The sequence below is a fragment of the Periplaneta americana genome, chromosome 17, assembly GCF_040183065.1.
Source record: "Periplaneta americana isolate PAMFEO1 chromosome 17, P.americana_PAMFEO1_priV1, whole genome shotgun sequence".
In the NCBI taxonomy this organism is placed as follows: domain Eukaryota; kingdom Metazoa; phylum Arthropoda; class Insecta; order Blattodea; family Blattidae; genus Periplaneta; species Periplaneta americana.
The window spans coordinates 116,024,838-116,043,703 of record NC_091133.1 but is presented as its reverse complement, the minus strand read 5'-3'; the positions used below and the strand labels follow the sequence as shown (position 1 = coordinate 116,043,703).

Sequence of the window (18,866 nt, the reverse complement as noted above, 5' to 3'; positions counted from 1 at the left end):
AAGACGCACACGTTTAAATGTAGCCGACCTACAATGTCATTGGGTGCTGGAAATTAGAGCGACGGGGCTATAGATTTATATATGAAAAACGTTAAAAACTGTCCCTATTCACCTCATTTTACAGTATGTTTAATAATTTCATTCGGTAATTTTTCAGAAGAAGTGAACTGGTTCACATTTCCCCACCATAAAAGGACTCGTCTAATAGTTTAGGACAGTGTGGCTCAAATGGCCGCCTGTGTGCTACATATGGCGTTCGGTTTCTCTTTTTCAGGTTCTCGACTTTACTCATAGGAAACATAATTTGTTATGTTGCTAATTAAAAAAAAACTTTTGCTATAAATAGAAAGCATAAAATATTATTATACGTTTTTAGCCAATTTCGGATATGTAATGGGGAAAGTATTATATTTAATAATTGGAGACTGAGAGGTTGGACATAGGTAAAGTTTCGTGCCTTGTCACTTTTTCCCACTTTTATTGTTTTGTTTTCAGGGGAACCAAGCGGCCCTGCATAATATGAATAAAAGCATCTCTCAATGCTACAACCAGCAGGGTTGGTTTAACATGGTTGAGTTGGATGTCCAGTAGGTTGTATGGGGTGGACGGGGTGAAATCACAATCACAATGTTCTCTCTAATAAGAAAGCAAAAGTTTGTGAATTTTTTTACTTACATGTTAATTTTTATTGATAATTTTAAATTTTTTTCAGATCTTTGTGTATACAAGAAATTCTTCCAAAAGAGAGGATTGTGTTAGCAGTTTTTTCTACTGCTAAATAGAATTTTATAATTTGCTGCCATCAGTGGATAAATTATATGAATTTTAATAATGCCACAAGTTCGCGTACTGAAAGTTCACCAGCGCACAGGACTGACATATATAAAAAAGGGACATATACATTCTGCAAAAGCCCTTTTAAAAAGAAGGCAAGAATGGCTAGAAAAATGGAGTTCACTTAAAGATGTGTCTTGTAAGGCAATAGAAGAGATATTGAAATCAGATGATACTGCTATTATTAAACCATCTGCAAATGAACATAGCTACAGGTAAATGCTTTGTCTTTGTTATTTTTTTATATTACATTCAGAGTTCACTTTATATATATATATATATATATATATATATATATATATATATATGATTTCATCTTACTAATTCGAGAAGCTGATTTCCATTTCATATGTGTAGTCTGGCCAAAACACCAGAAACTTGACACTTTACAACAATATGAAATTTACAAACTTACAAAAACGCACCTCCAGCACATCTTGAACACTCAACTGAGTTTCAAAACAAACCCTTTTCGACACAATCATGAACACACCCCACCACAACAGGAAACCAGAAGATTGCAGGGGACCTTTTCTAGGCTTTGGACAATAAAAGACAACACTTCAAAACTAGTCAGCCAGGTAATTTCCTAAAAAGTTAACACAGTAAAGAAGTTGTGAAGTTAATCAGTGATTTTAAAAGTATTGAAAGTCTAATATAGAAGAAAGAAAAAATAGTAACTGTTTTCCCATGTTAGAGTACATTTTTATTTTATGTTTTGTTTTCCCATGTTACAGCATTTTTATTTTATGTTTTCCCAAACTGATCACTGTACATTATTTTATAAACATTTATTAATAAATTAATTTACTTAACTTACTTGATGTTGAATGGATTTAATAGAAGATTTCTGACAGGAAACCCGACCAAATACATCACTTTAAAGTGTATCTTCTATCTAGATAAGTGGTGACATAATCTTCAACAATTTCAGTATTAATGCCAATTAGCAAATCAAGTTAGTTTATGGGAAATTGTACAATCAGTTCAAAAATGATTGAGTACCAATATTTTAAATTTTTTATCATTAACCCCTCTTTTGGAAATGCACTAATATTGTAAGCTCTGTACAAATCCAGGCGGAATATATATAAAAATTATACGATATACATCAGTGAGATTGAAACTCTTGGCCATGTTGTGGGTGCCTGTCCTTTCAGCGAGACACTGCGGAACTCTAGACATCACAGAATCAGGTCCATGATTGCCGAAGCCTTGAGGAAGAAAGGTCTCACTGTGCACGAAGAAGTCCATGGCATCTCTCAAGAGGGATCCTGTCGGCGAATTGACATGCTTGCCATTCCACCAGGCTCCACATCCGCCTACATTATCGATCCGACAGTCAGGTTCGAGGCACAGGAACAACAGCCCGCTGACTCCACACAGAAAAATGCAGAATTTATGAGCCCACAGTTCCATTCTATTTGGAGAAATATCACCTCACCTCCATTGAAGTAGTTGGGCTAATGGTTGGCGCTAGGGGCACAATACCTCGTCTCTTTGCCAGTTTCTGCAAGCAGTTCCAGCTGAACAACAACTTCATTCGTGATGTTTCCCTTGCCGCTATCAGAGGATCACTTGCCATCTGTACTTTGTTTCTTAAAAAGGGAGAATTTTGCTCGAATATCTAATCTGTTTGTTTACTATGTTTAGGCCTGTTATGCATGCTATTACCTTTCCTGTACTTACTTTTCCCTTTTGTTCGTTCCCCTCCTTTCTCTTTTATGGTCTTTTTTTTGTTTTCACTCAATATGTTTATTATGCTTTGTCCAATGAGGCAGTCCCGTCATTGGGAAAGCTGTTTATAAAAAATATATAAACTATCCTATATATATACGTATATATGTAAAGAATGATCCTGAAACAGATCAGAAAGAGAAATAGGAATTGGTTGGGTCACTGTCTGAGAAGAAACTGACTACTGAAGGATGCAGATAACAGATAACATTAAGATATATGGATCATATGTGGAGACGAAGAAGAGGAAGGCAGAAAATAGGGAAGTTTGGAGAGGTTTGCAGTGAAAGAGCTGCCTCTGGGCTGAACACTTGCGTGCGCACGCGCACACACACGCACACACACAAAAACCACCCCACCCCTCCCTCTCTCATTCTCACTCACTCTCTCACTCTATCTCCATCCCTCCTCTTTCTACTCCCTCTCCCCTTCTCCCCTCTCCCCCTGTCCATTTTCTCCCTCTCTTCCCTTCCCCTCCCTCTCCCCTTATCTCCCTATCTCCCCTCATTCTCTCCCTTTCCCCTCCCTATCCCCTCCCACTCTCTCCCCTCCCTTCCTCCCTGTCTCTCTGCAATGGTTTGATGGCAGTTATATTGTTAGCTAATGGGGAAAAGATTTAGTACTACATTACAATTCCTTAAATGGGAAGTTTATGAAGAAGTTTTAGCTTTGTCCTCTTCAGGATCCTCTAGAAGAGCAGATATTGTTGCCATCGATTGCGAGAAAAAGATTTGATTCTAGATCCTACCATCATTAATGAGCAAAATATTGGCTTCCGAGATAGAACTAGAAAAAAAATATATATGAACTATGTACCATAGAACTTGGTTATAGCGACCTCGTTTTGTGCGACATCTCGCCTATAACGTCAAATATTTTGTGGTCCCAACTAATTCCCCATAAGACATATGCTTTCCTACCTTGCTTAATACGACAAACGCATATCCGTCTACCTCGCATATAACGTCATTTTCAACCTCAGTTTGGAATAAGATTTTCTAAGAACCAAAGTATTTTAAGAAATATTTTGTTGAAATCTGATCCTGACAAATTCTTTACAGTCTCCTTCTGTCATAGACCTCTGGAATGCAGGTAGATTCCCCATCCCATTGTAACCTGCCCGAATTCATGCTGTATTAGATCAGTTTCGACAGGAAGTTTTCACTAAGTACACGCATTTTAACGCAGTATGGCCACTGAAAGAAGTGAGTGACGCTTTAGAAGTCATTAGAATTATGAACATGTCCTATGAAGCTAGGGAAGGGAGTAGGGAAATTGCAACTGAAATTATGAACATAGAACGTAATTTAGCCCTAGAAAGTGTGTATTGGGCAAGTAGAAGACAACAGAGTAAAATGACTGATTACTTCACTTCTATGTAAAGTAGTTTGGTGAGTACTGAACAAATTGTTTTATTACGGAATACTGTATTTATAATTGTAGGCCTATGTGTATTTTATTATGTTATTGTAGGCTTAGAAGTCAATACATAAATCCAAAATAAGTCTAATTAAGTTTGTTATTTTTCATTTTCCACTTCACTACATTGATAATGTGAATCTCGGTTACTACGACACTCGTTTATAACAACATAATTTTTAAGGTCCCTTGGATGTCGTTATAACCAAGTTCTACTGTATATCGTATTTCAATGAGAAATAATAACATCAATATCTAGAGGGCTGGTCCATGAGAAGGTTACTATTTGTTAACCGAGGAGAATAAGCAAGTATACCTAGTATAGTATACCTAGAGTATTTTAAAGACACTCAGCATCCCTCACAGAATATTAGAATAAATTATTCTCACTATTATTAAGGACTTACTGTGTATTTTATATAGTCACCTTTACTGTGCCTAAATTGCCACACTTTCTTACTATTTTATTCATATTATTGTTAAATTATGCTGTTAGATTATTCTCTTAAATTAACTGTGTTCAAATTTCCAGTGTTCATTGTCTTTTAGAATTCAGGGTTCTTGTGGTCACCAGCAATTGTATGCAAGTGTTTGTTCTTTTGAATAAAATAGTTTTCTACTTTATTTTCATTGATTTCCTTTCTCGGGTATCACAATAGACAATGATTAAAACTACTATAAATAATATTGATATATATTTCTCAAAAATCTTCGGTCCTGCTGGCCCTTCACATTTCTGTATTCGGGCCAGCATTCCCTTACTTGCATTATTTACAATTTTAAACAAGACGTATATTGACCCTTGAAGCCTGTTCTTGCCATGTCTTTGATATCCCTTCATTTTCACTTGACCATCCTTTTACTTTATCCACTATTATTCTACTTCCCTTCTCTTATTCTCAGTTCCCTTAAAAATAATTCTTCCCTCCATAACTAATTTAATACTTTAAATAACAATGCACATAACTTATTTAATATAAAAGACCTAACCCTTGTTGACTATTTCACTACAAACTTGAACTAATATTATATTCACTGTCTGAACACTTCTCACACCACACATTAGCACTCGTATCCTAGCAACATTGCTTTCACTTTATTTATAACACAATTTAACACTGAAACAAAAGAACAACAGTTCACCTCCATTTATCCATTACCTAGCTAACCTACTATTATTTCAACCTACTGATGCACCATTTCCTCAAATTATAGACAGATTTTTCTCCACTATTGCCCCCTCTTTTCACACTCCCGGCACGCTTTACACACTCACTACTTCCGCTTCTATTCCCCGCACTTATTTTGCTTCATCATTCACCAGTCTCTTCTTTCGTCGGTTCAGCATTCCTCTCTCTCCCCTTCTGCCTTTCTCCACTTCTGTTGCCATCTGATACTATGATTGTTCTGCTGGCTTGACCTTGGGGTGACGTCATTGCTGGTCGTCTACTAGATGGTGCAGCAGCTGCCTTAGAGTTCACCGCCTGAGTAGAATTTGTTGACGCTGGATTCTTTCGACATTCTTCCCTCGCAATCTCCTGAGTCACTGCCCTCATGACATCCGCAACTTTACCTTTTCTATTTCTTCCACTATTATTAACAATCTTCCTAACTCTCTCCTTTATCTCTAATCTTTTACTTTCGTCAATATTCTCTCCATTTTCCGACGCATTCAAGTTTTCCAAACAAAATACAACGTCAAATAACTCACCGTTAATTTTCAATTTGTCCTTAATTAATTTTGCATAATGTCCATTACTCCTAGCTGCTTTCATAAACAGCACTAACACCTTCCTTCTACACCTCACCTCGTATTCAAAATCTTCATCTATACTAATGTTCGAGTCTTTCAATGCTTTCTTACAATCTATGATTTTCTCCTTAATCATCCGGTTTGCTAGTCGGACCAATATGGGCCTATTTTCCCCATGCCCCATTCTATACACCTCTTTCACTTCACCATTCCCAGCACACATTTACTATCACTTCATACGTGTCCATAGACTGTTCTTTCACCTGTTCTTCAATACCAAAGAAAATTAAGTTATTTCTCCTTTTCTCTTCTTCTAAGTATTTCACCTTCTTTTTTAATATATTGTTTTCCTTTTGTAGATCTTCCAATTTTTTGTTGATACTGTCGATGGTCTCCTTTAAACTTGTGGTATCCATTCTCCACAGATCTTTCACCTCAATATGAAGTGGCTTCCGTATACTACAACTGGCTACTATAAATGATACATTAATATGTGAAGATATCAGTCCATGATTTATTTTAATCTGAAAGAATGTAGTATTTCTTTTTGTGGTGAACATTCATAAAATTAATTCTCTCATTACTAAAAGTAGTTTTTCAATTTTTGACCATTTTACTTGCAGTGTTCATCCAGGAGCTGTTCGAGGATTCACCACAGAAAATGCTATATCTGCTGAAAGAATGTGGAGTATGTGTCAAGACCAGATTTTTTATTTTCGTCCGGAGATGGATTTGTCAACAGATGAGGAAGATGATGATGATGAAAATCTTCTCCCTGAAGACGTAAGTGTATTAGAGTTATAAGTTATGTAATGAAATGTAAGAGATTCTTCTTCTATACTGGAATTTTATTACCACGGACACTTCCCAATAGCAGTCGCGTCTCAATAGCGGACATTTTAAAATTTTCCCCTGCAAAGGCCCTTACGATAAAATTCTTCCAAATAGCGGACATTTTCAGTAACGGACGCGGACACTAAAATGTATCTCCCAACAACAATTAAAACTTCCAAATAACGGACAGCGTGAAAGAAAAAAAGAGAAAGATGGTTGTAAATTAAACGGAATTCTTTGCAATAGTCATTATCGTGCATTTGAACATTCTTGTACTTTATTGAAGGTAAGCAGCACAATTGTTAGTTGTGATACTGTACGTGAGCAGTCCGTACTTTCTTAGTTTGTCAAGTTGAGTATACGGAAGTACAGTCACATTAAAAATGTCACAAAAACGTAAATGTTTGTCACTAAAAGAGAAAGTAGATATTGTAAAGCATAGTGAGAAGGAGAAATTAAGTGTTCGTGAGCTGGCCACAAAGTTTAATGTGGGAAAATCTCAGGTTAGTGAAATTTTTAAAAACAAGGATGTTATTTTAAAATCATACACTGAGAATGCAATTCTAGATTTCTTTGTGTAAGGTACAGTGACTGATGTTTATTTCATTTACAAAACATTTACTGGTACAATTTCTCTCTGGATGAATATTGTAAACAATCTCACTGTCTACTGTACTGTACTGTAAAATATAGTGTTGAATATGTATGAGAAATTTTAATGTAATGTATACATACTAACGATTTTCTAAATAGCGGACACTTCTCAATAACGGACATTTAATTTTTCCCTGGCGTTGTCCACTATTGGGAAGTTTCACTGTAATTACTTCATAATTGGTAAGAAAATATTAAGTATTTTTTATACATATAGTACTGATTGCATTGTATATGACATAGTGTACATAATATTCATTTAATTTTGCATTCCCTGTGATAAATAACTCCTGCGTTTGTAATCGAAGTGATCAATTAATGTAGTGTAATCTGTTGTACAGTTGGGGAAAATAACAATTTCGGTGAAGTTTTCTGAAGACCAGATTAAGAATTGTGGATTTAGTGACTCTCCCACAAACGAGGAAGATAATGCATCAGTAACATCACCTGATATGAGTCATCAATCTGAAAGTGATGGTAAGAGCGTATGTCTTGTTATGGATGAATTGATGAAGTTTAAACTTTGCAGCTTGTGAATTTATTGGGTAGAAGATCTAAAATGTGTAAGTGAAGCAGAAGGGTCATTACTCTTACAAATAGTTTTCTACCAACTAGGTTGTATATTTTAGATTTTAAATATATTGTTGAAAACATTAAGGGGAGAGGATGGTATTTTTTGGTAAAAAAATGAGTATATTAAAAAAAAAAAAACTTTAAAATGCTCTGTGATATGTGTGGAATGCATAGCATAACATTTTGTGGGTATTTGTGCCCTTATCGGATGTTGAGTCGCCATTTTTAAACTTCCTGTGTTATGGATTTTTAAATCACTCGCCCACTTTTATTGTTGTTTCCGGTAAATTAAATTTTCAAAAAAATTTTTTTTTTCTTTAAAATACTCTTTGATATGTGTGGAATGCATTGCATAACATTCTGTGGGTATTTGTGCCCTTATCGGATGTTGAGACGTAATTTTTAAACTTCCTGCGCTACGGATTTTTAAATCACACGCCCGCTTTTATCGGTTTCCAGTAACTTCATTTTTTTTTTTTTGCTACATTGCCAGACAAAAATGGATATAATTTCTGAACTATTAAAGATACATGCATGAAATTTAGAACACACATTCTTTAGACTATTAGAAACTTTTCTCTGTAACAAAATTTTGTTAATTGATTTCATTTCAAAAATACGTCTGTTTGTTTGCAAGAAAGGAAATCAGAAAATTGTTATTAAATTTTAATTATTTATTTTACAAACGTGGGGACTAATATCAAAATTCTGTTACAGACAGTTTGTAGAACATGCTTTTGCAAATACATTGCAAAAAACTGTTTGAATCTATCTTTAAAAAACGGTTTAGATATATCAGTTTTAGTACAGTCCTGCATTGGGTACATTTTTTTCAAATTTGGTCCCCAAATAATTTTTTTTTTTTCAAAATATTTTTATTTGGTTGAGTTGCCACAGTTATGAGCTCTCTACACACAAAAAATATTTTACACCAAATAGGAAAAAGTTTTAAAAAATACCATCCTCTCCTCTTAATAGTGCTATACATAAAATAGAACAGCATTATCCTCACTCTGAGTAAAAGTCAACTGCCATTTAAATGTGAATTCTGTTTTGTAAAACTACCCATCTTTATTAAAAATTTTTATCAATGTTTATCACTTGAATATACATTTTTTGTTATATTGTTAAATGTACGAGAATTCAAAATGCATTTAAGGACGATTTCATAATTTTATAATTATTTTGGAAGTACCGGTAACATAGCTAATTTATGTTTGAACCTTTATTTGGCAACTGTAAGGAGACTGCTCTGGCATAAACATGAAATAAACTCAAAGTAGGTTCTACAGACAATATCATATATGCATGAAAGATAAAGTGAGAATTTTTTATAAGTCAAAAGATTTTTTCCTTGGTAATATTTCACTCCTGTACAGATTACTATTTAAATTTTAAACTATCATTATTATGTTCAGTATATATCATCACATCAGTTTCGAAAATACTGAACACAATAATTGTTTTACTCGTATAGAGAAATCTGAATGTTTGATGTTTTCATTCCAGCAAAGAATAGAATTTTCATTAATCTTTTAATTGTGAATAAATTTAAAAATTCAAGATTATCTTCCATGTCTGGCAACAATAGAAAATGAAAGATGTGAAACAAATGAATGGCACGTACATATAAACAATTGAATACTCTTTCAAATTTAAGTATGAAAATATAGGGATGCCATTTTAAATTTCAAAGGGGAGATGGGAGTGAGGAGGGGGTGAAACCTAAAACGCAATTAACACTGGTTTTAAACTTTCCCCTCAGTAACTAAATTGACTTGTTTTTTATTTAAATAAAATTGAATTGAGGTGAATAATTATTTAGACTGGAAAGTTTTGAAATAAAGCGCAATATAATTTATATTAGCCTATACCTTTTATTTGGTAGCACTTACATTAAAATTATTTACTCTTATGAACATATTAAATTCATCATTGTTGGACTATGTGGCTTTCAGATGATATCGATTCAGAGTCTGGTCCATCTCGTCCAGTATCAAGAATTTCTATTGAGTTACCTTACGATGACTATGATGATCTTCGGTCAGATTATGAGTCTGATACACTCAGTCGACCTTCTTCTAGAATGTCACGATGTGATTATATGTCCTATTATGAAACTGATGGTGAAGCTGACGACATTTGTTCATCTTATAATTTAAAGAAAACAAAGAGGAATGTACCTAAGTATGGTCATATTCCAGGTAAGTTAAAAAAAAATGACATTAATTTAAATGTCTGTGATCTATTATTGTGTCACTTCATTGATTCTTGGGTAATAGTGATTTAAAGTAAGCTCATCCGGACTATAATTCTGTTTTCCTCTAATATATCCCGCAATTTTCCAATTCCCAAATATTTCTTATATCTTCATTTTTAACTATATTCCTTCGTAGTAAACATGCCCCAAACGTCAGGAGATTTGGACCACATTGTAGACGTTTAGTAAGCAGTTCCATAAAGTAGAATGTGATTCTTTAATTTACACTCGAATTTTGATATTGTCTGACAGTCTCTGACATGGTCAGGGAGAGAATTCCAGAGGCGTAGAATTTGTGGTGTAGAAGAAAATATAATATTCAGTGTAGAGCATCTGATGACTTGTAAAAAATTTAATGGAGACAAAAGAATGAAGAAAGAAATTTGCTGGGCTATACTGGGAAGCTAGAGAGATGACTCATATCAGTTACTTATGTATTAGAGACCAACTAACCAACCAATCATAAGCATAATCATCAGTTCTCTTTATAGTTCACCTGTACTTTTGTGAATATTTAATGAACATATTTTCTAATGGCCCAGGTCTCACATTTACCATTAGTGTTCTTGTTAATGTTGTATTAATGTTATGTTAATTTTAGTTTGTACTTATGCTACTGCATGTATTTTGTAGGTGTGCCTGTGGGCAAGCATTGGAAATTGAGAAAACAATGTACCAGGCTATCTGTTCACCGACCAATACATGCTGGAATCCATGGTGGACCACAAGGGGCTTACTCTATGGTATTATCAACAGACTACGCAGTAGATGATAATGGAAAAGAATTCGTTTACTTTGGTGAGGGTGGACGTGATCCAAAGACCAAAAAGCTGGTGGTAAGTTTATTTTGCAGCTGCTTCTCTTACGTGAATTTTAATTTAAAGAGGGAGGAGGTAAAGTTCCGGCTATTACTAGTCAAAAATTACTTTTTCGTTTCACATTAAAAAATTAATGTACAGACAAACCCTAATGTATGTGCTACCCAAGTTTCAGGATCATACTGCACTTGGAACTGTCAGTAATGAATGCATTTTGTGTTAGTCGAGATTATTATTTTTTTTTTTTAACTAATGCCGCCAAGTTATCTTTTCGACATTTCTGGTCTTCTCCCCTGGCACTGGCTTAGTTGTAACCCACTTCTGAGGTTGGGCGCCTTGAAGATGGAGTTACATTACCCCGATGATATGATAGGATGATTATGATTATGATTATGTAGTGCCAGGAGAGATCTTAAATCTAAACTTAACCTAAATTCCAGACCATGGATGAACACAGGAATAATCCCCTTTAAGGAAAAATTCCTGTGCTCTAACCAGGAATTGACTCCGGGACCTCATGAACTATAGCCAGAAGCTCTGACCACTAGACCACGAGCCTGATCAGATTTAAAAATACTTCTGCATAATAGACGCATTTTTTTTTTTTTTTTTTTTTTTCCCTCGATTTTTATAACAGAACTAGAGTGCGTCCTTTAGGCGAGGAAAGAATTTTAGTGGGGGGGGGGGGGGGGAAACATGTATGAAAGGTATGCCAGTTCGAATGCTGAAAGAATCTATAAAATATTGTGAATTTTATTAGTAACAACAATGTAATTTATTCGTCACAACAATAATTCCTCTCTACAATTCACCTTAAACGCTCTCGTCAACAATAATCTTAACTAATATTTACAAAGCACTATTTACAAATCAGAACTACCAGTTCTCAGTTCACAGTTCTTCTATCTCAGTCACTCGAGTTCACAGTATCTCGAACCACAGACCTTCAGAGACAGTTCACTGTACTCGAACTCGGGTCCCTCCAACTGCGGTCCACTGCACTCGAACTCAGGTCCCTCCAACTGCGGTCCACTGCACTCGAACTCAGGCCTTCGGATGCTGACGCAGATGCGGACGCACACTCGAGTCGAACTCCGGTACACAAGACTGGCTTGCTTGCTCTGGCTTTCTCACTGACTGGCTGACTAATCAACTGAAAACTGCTGCTGTTCCTTCGCGTCCTTAATTTATAACCACAGCGACGTAGCCTCGAAAGTTCCACGCATCTCTAGAGATGGCACTCCAGAAAAATCCAGAGCCCTCTCCTCTCTACCAGCACCAGATGCGCGCGCACTCTCTCTCCACACTCTCGTCGCATTGGCCCTTTCCCCTCTCCGCCGCGCGCCATCCCAAAGTGCTCTGCGCGATCTTCTCTCTTGCGGGATGCTGGTCGTGAGTTCGAATCTCACGTCGCTGTCACAATATGTAAAAATATATGGGCCACAACTAATTTATATATCGATTGCATCACACTTAAGATAGCATCAGTTGTATAAATAGATGATAACTTGTAACAAGAAAACAGTGACAATAAGACAAGACACTATATAGCCTTACCTCATTCACTGTCAGGTTCAGCATCACTGCAGATGTCCTAAGAATACTGTGTTATCAATTGGAGAGTAGACCTATATTTTGTGCGCATATAATAAGAACCAATCACGATTGCAGTGGTACCATTCATTATTGTTTAAAAACTTGAATTTAATCATAAGCAGTGCATCTAATCTTACGAATTTCGATACTGTTAAAATGATCTTTGTTTAAAATGAGATCCATCTATTATGCAGGGAATTTTTTTTTTTAAGTTTTAACGCGAAAAATTGGAGGGCGTCCATTACGCCGGTAAATACGGTAATTTAAGAATACTTTTTAACGTAAAGTAGGTTTCGACAGCAAAGAGAATAACATTAAATCGAATATAAAAATAAATTAATTATATATAATAATTATTGGGACTATGAAAATTTAATGTTAAAATGAGAAAAAACGTTAAATGGAGTTTGCCTAGAATCGGGTTTCTACTGTAGTTAAAAAATAGTGTAAGTTAGAATTTTCACTCCTCTCCTTCCTCCAACTTGATCTAAAGCTGTTTATGGATCAAATTTATAACATTTTTGTAAGACTAATTTAATGTATCTACAAATTATATTTTTCAGCGTGATCAAGACATGAGTAGAGGTAATCTGGCACTTGTCCATAATCTTCAGACTGGTAATCCTGTACGAGTCATCCGGGGTTATCAACTCAACAACAAGTACTCTCCAGCTACTGGTTATCGCTATGATGGTAATATATTTAAAAATTTCATTCTTCAACACACTACTGTTTAGTGAAACTGCAACATCAGAGAAAACAATCTTTTTCACTGACACTTGCTTTTACTTACTGTAACCAAGACCTTTTATATATGCCAATCCTGTCAACTGAATTGACAGATTTTAAGTCAATGACGAAGTATTACCATAATTACGTGATTGTAATATGCACCTTTTTTTGACAAAATGTCATCTTAAAAACTAGATGCGTATTATATTAGCATGCAAACATCTAGACTCGAACAAATTTAAATTAACACTCTTTATGCTATGAGGTACTCACTGGGAAACCGCTGACAGAAATGGTTATTGCAAGTTCATGTTTTCTCCTCTTTTGCGCACTTTTCATTCATAATATCATGTCCATTTTTGACAACAATAATTATTAATATGAATACTTACTTACTGGCTTTTAAGGAACCTGGAGGTTCATTGCCGCCCTCACATAAGCCCGCCACTGGTCCCTATCCTGAGCAAGATTAATCCAGTCTCTATCACCATATCCCACCTCCCTCAAATCCATTTTAATATTATCTTCCCATCTACGCTCAGCCTCCCCAAAAGTCTTTTTCTCTCCGGCCTTCCAACTAACACTCTATATGCATTTCATTATTAATATGAATATTATTTTTAAATACGGTAATGACTTACTGACATTTTTCTTTTATTCAGAGATTTTATGTATACAACTTTTAACAATCACACATTTTAAAATAAACCAAAAGAATTTACCAAGAATTATTACTTATGAAAAGTCGCATAATGATATACTCCAAAACTAAATAAAATATCAATTTGTTTTAAGAAACGTGTTATAATCTTCACATGCTGTTGTAGAAGCATCCAGAACTCTACCTATAATAGCAAATTAGGAAATGCTATCTTGGAGAATTTTGTAGACTAATGGAGGTCATGATGAATGGTTCCAGCCAATCAGAAAGAGACCATCCAATGTCTCACTTCTCATGACATCTAAAAAAGAAAAAAAGAAAATAGGCTTAAGGACTTTACTAATAGGCTATAATTATACACAGTATTTAAAGGGTGTAATTGATATTTTGTTATTGAAGTGTTCTATCAGTGAAGAATTATGTTGTGTCAGTGAAGTGTGTTGTGTCAGTGAAGTGTGTTGAGTAAGTGAAACGTGTTCCTGTCAGTGAAGCTTTATAGTTTATAGTGGCAGTGCAAAGTATTTGAACAGTGAAATGTTTTTGAAGTGTTAGTAAAATCAGGATAGAATCAGTGAAATGTGTCGTAGTTCCAGTGCAGTGAGTGAGTTGACAGCGGAATGAGTGTAGTGTTGAAAGGTACTTGTGCAGATATAAACATATACTCGTGGGTTTTAGTTCGAACATAGGTTTAAGGTACAAATTAGATTTACTTTAAATGTTATTTTAACTGATCGTGCTTCATTTAATTTAGGAAGTTCCCTGTCATTATTATTATTATTATTATTATTATTATTATTATTATTATTGTTATTATTATTATTATTAATTATTATTAGTATTAATTATTAGTATTATTATTAATTGTATTTTTTATTAATTGTGTTTATTATTGTCTTTATTTGAGTGTAATTAGTTACCACTGCCACCGGGTATATACCCATTGCAGTGTGAATAAATACATACATCTATGTGAGAGATGTAGATCGTTTTTGTTCTACCCGTGGTTTGCAAAGGGAAGAGTTCTACGAGTCATCCATTGACAGTTCAAAAGAATAGTTGGAATCTCAAACTGGGAAGAATAGTAAACAAATGGATTCATAATATATGATTGAATTGTTGGAATTGACTTCTGAAAAAAAATCATGTTGCCCAACTCTACCCCACACAGACTGAGACACGAGGCCTGTCAATGCTATAGTATAACGGACTGCAGTGTTTGAGGTGAAGTGGTACCAACCTTATTTCAAATAATGTATGCATTCCAGTTTTTCTTTGCTAAATTCCGGGAAAATATACGCGAAGTATTCGCATATATATGATATGAAAAATTCTACAAGTGAATCTTTTTCTTTTGTCTTGCAGGTTTATATGAAGTCACACAATGGTTTGAGAGTAAAATGGATGGATTTAAGGTATTTGTGTTCAAGTTTGTGCGAAGTTCTAACCAACCTCCTCCACCCTGGCCAAAGGATCCAATAGAATTTCCATGGGTCAGTACTGAACTGCAGCATCATTCGAGTGTAAGTCAGTGCCCTATATACGAACTTAATGATGAATTTGTGCTAATTTGCTTTATATAGTCCAGTCCTTACTTACTTACTTACAAATGGCTTTTAAGGAACCCGAAGGTTCATTGCCGCCCTCACATAAGCCCGCCATCGGTCCCTATCCTGTGCAAGATTAAGCCAGTCTCTATCATCATACCCCACCTCCCTCAAATCCATTTTAATATTATCCTCCCATCTACGTCTCGGCCTCCCTAAAGGTCTTTTTCCCTCCGGTCTCCCAACTAACACTCTATATGCATTTCTGGATTCGCCCATACGTGCTACATGCCCTGCCCATCTCAAACGTCTGGATTTCAAGTTCCTAATTATGTCAGGTGAAGAATACAATGCGTGCAGTTCTGTGTTGTGTAACTTTCTCCATTCTCCTGTAACTTCATCCCGCTTAGCCCCAAATATTTTCCTAAGCACCTTATTCTCAAAAACCCTTAACCTATGTTCCTCTCTCAGAGTGAGAGTCCAAGTTTCACAGCCATATAGAAGAACCGGTAATATAACTGTTTTATAAATTCTAACTTTCAGATTTTTGGACAGCAGACTGGATGATAAGAGCTTCTCAACCGAATAATAACACGCATTTCCCATATATATTCTGCGTTTAATTTCCTCCCGAGTGTCATTTATATTTGTTACTGTTGCTCCAAGATATTTGAATTTTTCCACCTCTTCGAAGGATAAATCTCCAATATTTATATTTCCATTTCGTACAATATTCCCGTCACGAGACATAATCATATACTTTGTCTTTTCGGGATTTACTTCCTTAGAATTGTTATTTTTTGTTTTGCTCTTTTTTAGACTTCAGAGGATGAGGATTACTCTGAAAATGAGAAACGTCCTAGACATAGAAAGAAACACCATCTAGGTACTGGTTCAGGCATTGGAAGAAGTGCTAGTGATGTGTGTGCGAGCAATGTTAATGGAGCTCCACCAGAACTTGAGCTTCCAGAATTAAACCATGAACGTACTACTATCTGCTCCATTCCACCCGTTCTTTCTCCTTGTTTTCCTATTGATCCGAAAATAATTGATCTTAGTCGAAAACCAGGTAAGTACTACGAAGTTTGCTATTTAAGTATTTGCTCTATTATCTCTTATTTTTGTTTATTTAAAATCCAAAACAGCACACAATACCGCAACTGGAAAACAAAAGAATGATTCCATGTTTTAACAATCTGAACATTGTTTATTCAAAATAACTTCCTCGTCCATTTATGTATTGCAGACAGCAATCAGAAAGCAAGTGGGAAGAATTGCAGAGGCCTTGTCTGGAGTTCTGTTCAGTGCTTTGAATTGTGCCCACGTCATCAAAATAACGCCTTTCATTGATGTTTTCAGTTTTGGGAGCAAAAGGAAGTCACATAGTGCTAAGACCAATGTACATTGTGAATGTCACGACATAGAAATTTTCAGCTGGCCAAAAACTCCCTAACAGAGAGCCCTTAGCTTTGTATATTATCATGTAAGAGGAACTAACTGTTTTGTTCTGAAAAGCAGTGGTGCCAACTTTTGGAAAACATTGGGTGGGCTCAAACACTTCAGTTATGAGTTAAAATAAAGACATTTCATAAATACTAATGATAATAATACCCCAACATGACGAATTATTGGGTGGGCTCGGGCACCATGAGCCCATATAAGTTGGCGCCACTGCTGAAAAGAGCCCATACATGATGAATTCTCTGAAAGAAACATTACAACTATCTGAAGACAAGTCTCAGGCTCATAAGTGACACCAATAAAGCATCATCATGAGGCAACTAAGTCAGGAGGTAAGGGGTAGGGTGGCCAGTTCTTTTCCCCCTTCATTGCATATGTCACTGATTAGTTACATATTACACTAATCAGACTTCAGATGTATACGTTTATAGATGTACAGTAGAACCTCTATTATCCGTGGTAATAAAGGGGATGGACAGAACGGTTAATCGAAAAAATCAGATAATCCGTACCATGAAATATTTCGTTATTTCCTCCATGGTCTTGTATTTAACTCGCTTGGTAGTGGATCAGAAGTTCACCAGTTTAATTCTGGTTGTAAATGGTGGGTTTCAAGGGACAAGGAAGCTCTTTGTAATGACTGTCTCAGGAAAGATAGGAATAAAGGAGCTCTCATGTTGTAGATTTACATACTTTTTTACACTTTTTTTATTAAATCGCGCAGTTATAACTCCAATCTCGTATTCTGATGCAAGATGAGCCAATTTCTCTTTCTCAAAACATTCTATTATTTCCATTTTTTTCGATACTTAGCACAACACTTTTTTGTTAACACCCATGGAAGACATTTTATATACAAATTATTGGAATAGTAGACAATATTGTGTAACGATAAAGGCTTGTAATAACACTCTCTAGCAAAATCATATGTAAAACCTACTAATATGATGTACAAAACAGTACGGTACTTCATATAAGTTATTTATTTCTGAAGAGAAAAAAGAGCGAGAAATAGACAGTCAGATAATCCGCCAATCAGTTAATAGGGTGACGGATAATCAGGGTTCTACTATATATGATTTTTTATGAGATCTGTGTCATATTTTAAACTTGTTTTCTTCCAAAACAACGCCAATCTTTGTCTAAAAGTTAGTGTTATTGTGCATATCACTTGAAAACTCGCTCAGTCTGTAGACCGGTGGATAAAAAGCTAGCCCAGTCCTTTTATAAAAATGGTCTGAACGTGTTTTGGGATCAGACTGTTCAATTGTTCCTCCTCTGACACGTATCGTCAAGTGAGATATACTGTCTGATAATAGGAGTACATATCAGCCAGAACCTCAATCAGAGGGGGTCCAGATAGTAGATAGAGTAATTCTTTGGTTACTGAGTATAAACTCTTTATGTGAAGGTAATTCCTAACTTTCGCATAGTTTTGATTTTCTTATCTTTCTTGGCAAACTTTCTTGGCACGAGTTCCATTTCGCACTTTAGTGCTTTGTTTCAGGGTCATACTGGAAACACATGTCTCATCTATAACAATCAAATTCAGAAAGTTTTTTTTTTTGTTTGGCGTAGAATACATATTTCCCAGCACCCAATATGGACACCCACTCTGGGATCCGTGGTGAAACAAAAACTGACGGAATTTCAAATGGTTACTGTAACAATGCTATGAGCCACACCCAAATGCTAATGTAATTATGGACCTATGTAAATTGTGTGGTCATCCCCATTAACGTCACTGCCCCTACGGGCATGAGGGTGCCAAAGTCGCGTATAAAATTAGCTGTGCCACTTGGCCTCTCTCAGTAATATTTCGACATCGAGAGCAGCTATAGGCCTGTGTGACCACTTGTTTGATTTGTAATCGCAGGTCGTGCAATACACTTTGGGCCATCCTCATGGTCTAGTGATCAGGACTTCTGGTTACAGTTCTTGAGGTCCCGGATTCGATTCTCAGCTACAGCACAGGAATATTTCCTTAAGA

At 35.5% G+C, this 18,866-nt stretch overlaps 1 protein-coding gene across 2 annotated transcripts in view; it reads left to right on the top strand.

The window, feature by feature from the left end:
* LOC138693146 (uncharacterized) overlaps positions 1-18,866 on the top strand; it is a 38,078-nt gene that overhangs the window by 2,454 nt on the left and 16,758 nt on the right. For both annotated transcript variants that reach the window (XM_069816824.1, XM_069816823.1), the window contains exons 2-9: positions 713-1,049; positions 6,367-6,526; positions 7,573-7,708; positions 9,763-10,008; positions 10,698-10,900; positions 13,042-13,171; positions 15,234-15,391; positions 16,235-16,484. In XM_069816824.1, the coding sequence (XP_069672925.1) occupies positions 832-1,049; positions 6,367-6,526; positions 7,573-7,708; positions 9,763-10,008; positions 10,698-10,900; positions 13,042-13,171; positions 15,234-15,391; positions 16,235-16,484 (1,501 nt within the window). In that variant the 5' untranslated portion in view covers positions 713-831. The remainder of the gene's footprint in view (positions 1-712; positions 1,050-6,366; positions 6,527-7,572; positions 7,709-9,762; positions 10,009-10,697; positions 10,901-13,041; positions 13,172-15,233; positions 15,392-16,234; positions 16,485-18,866) is intronic.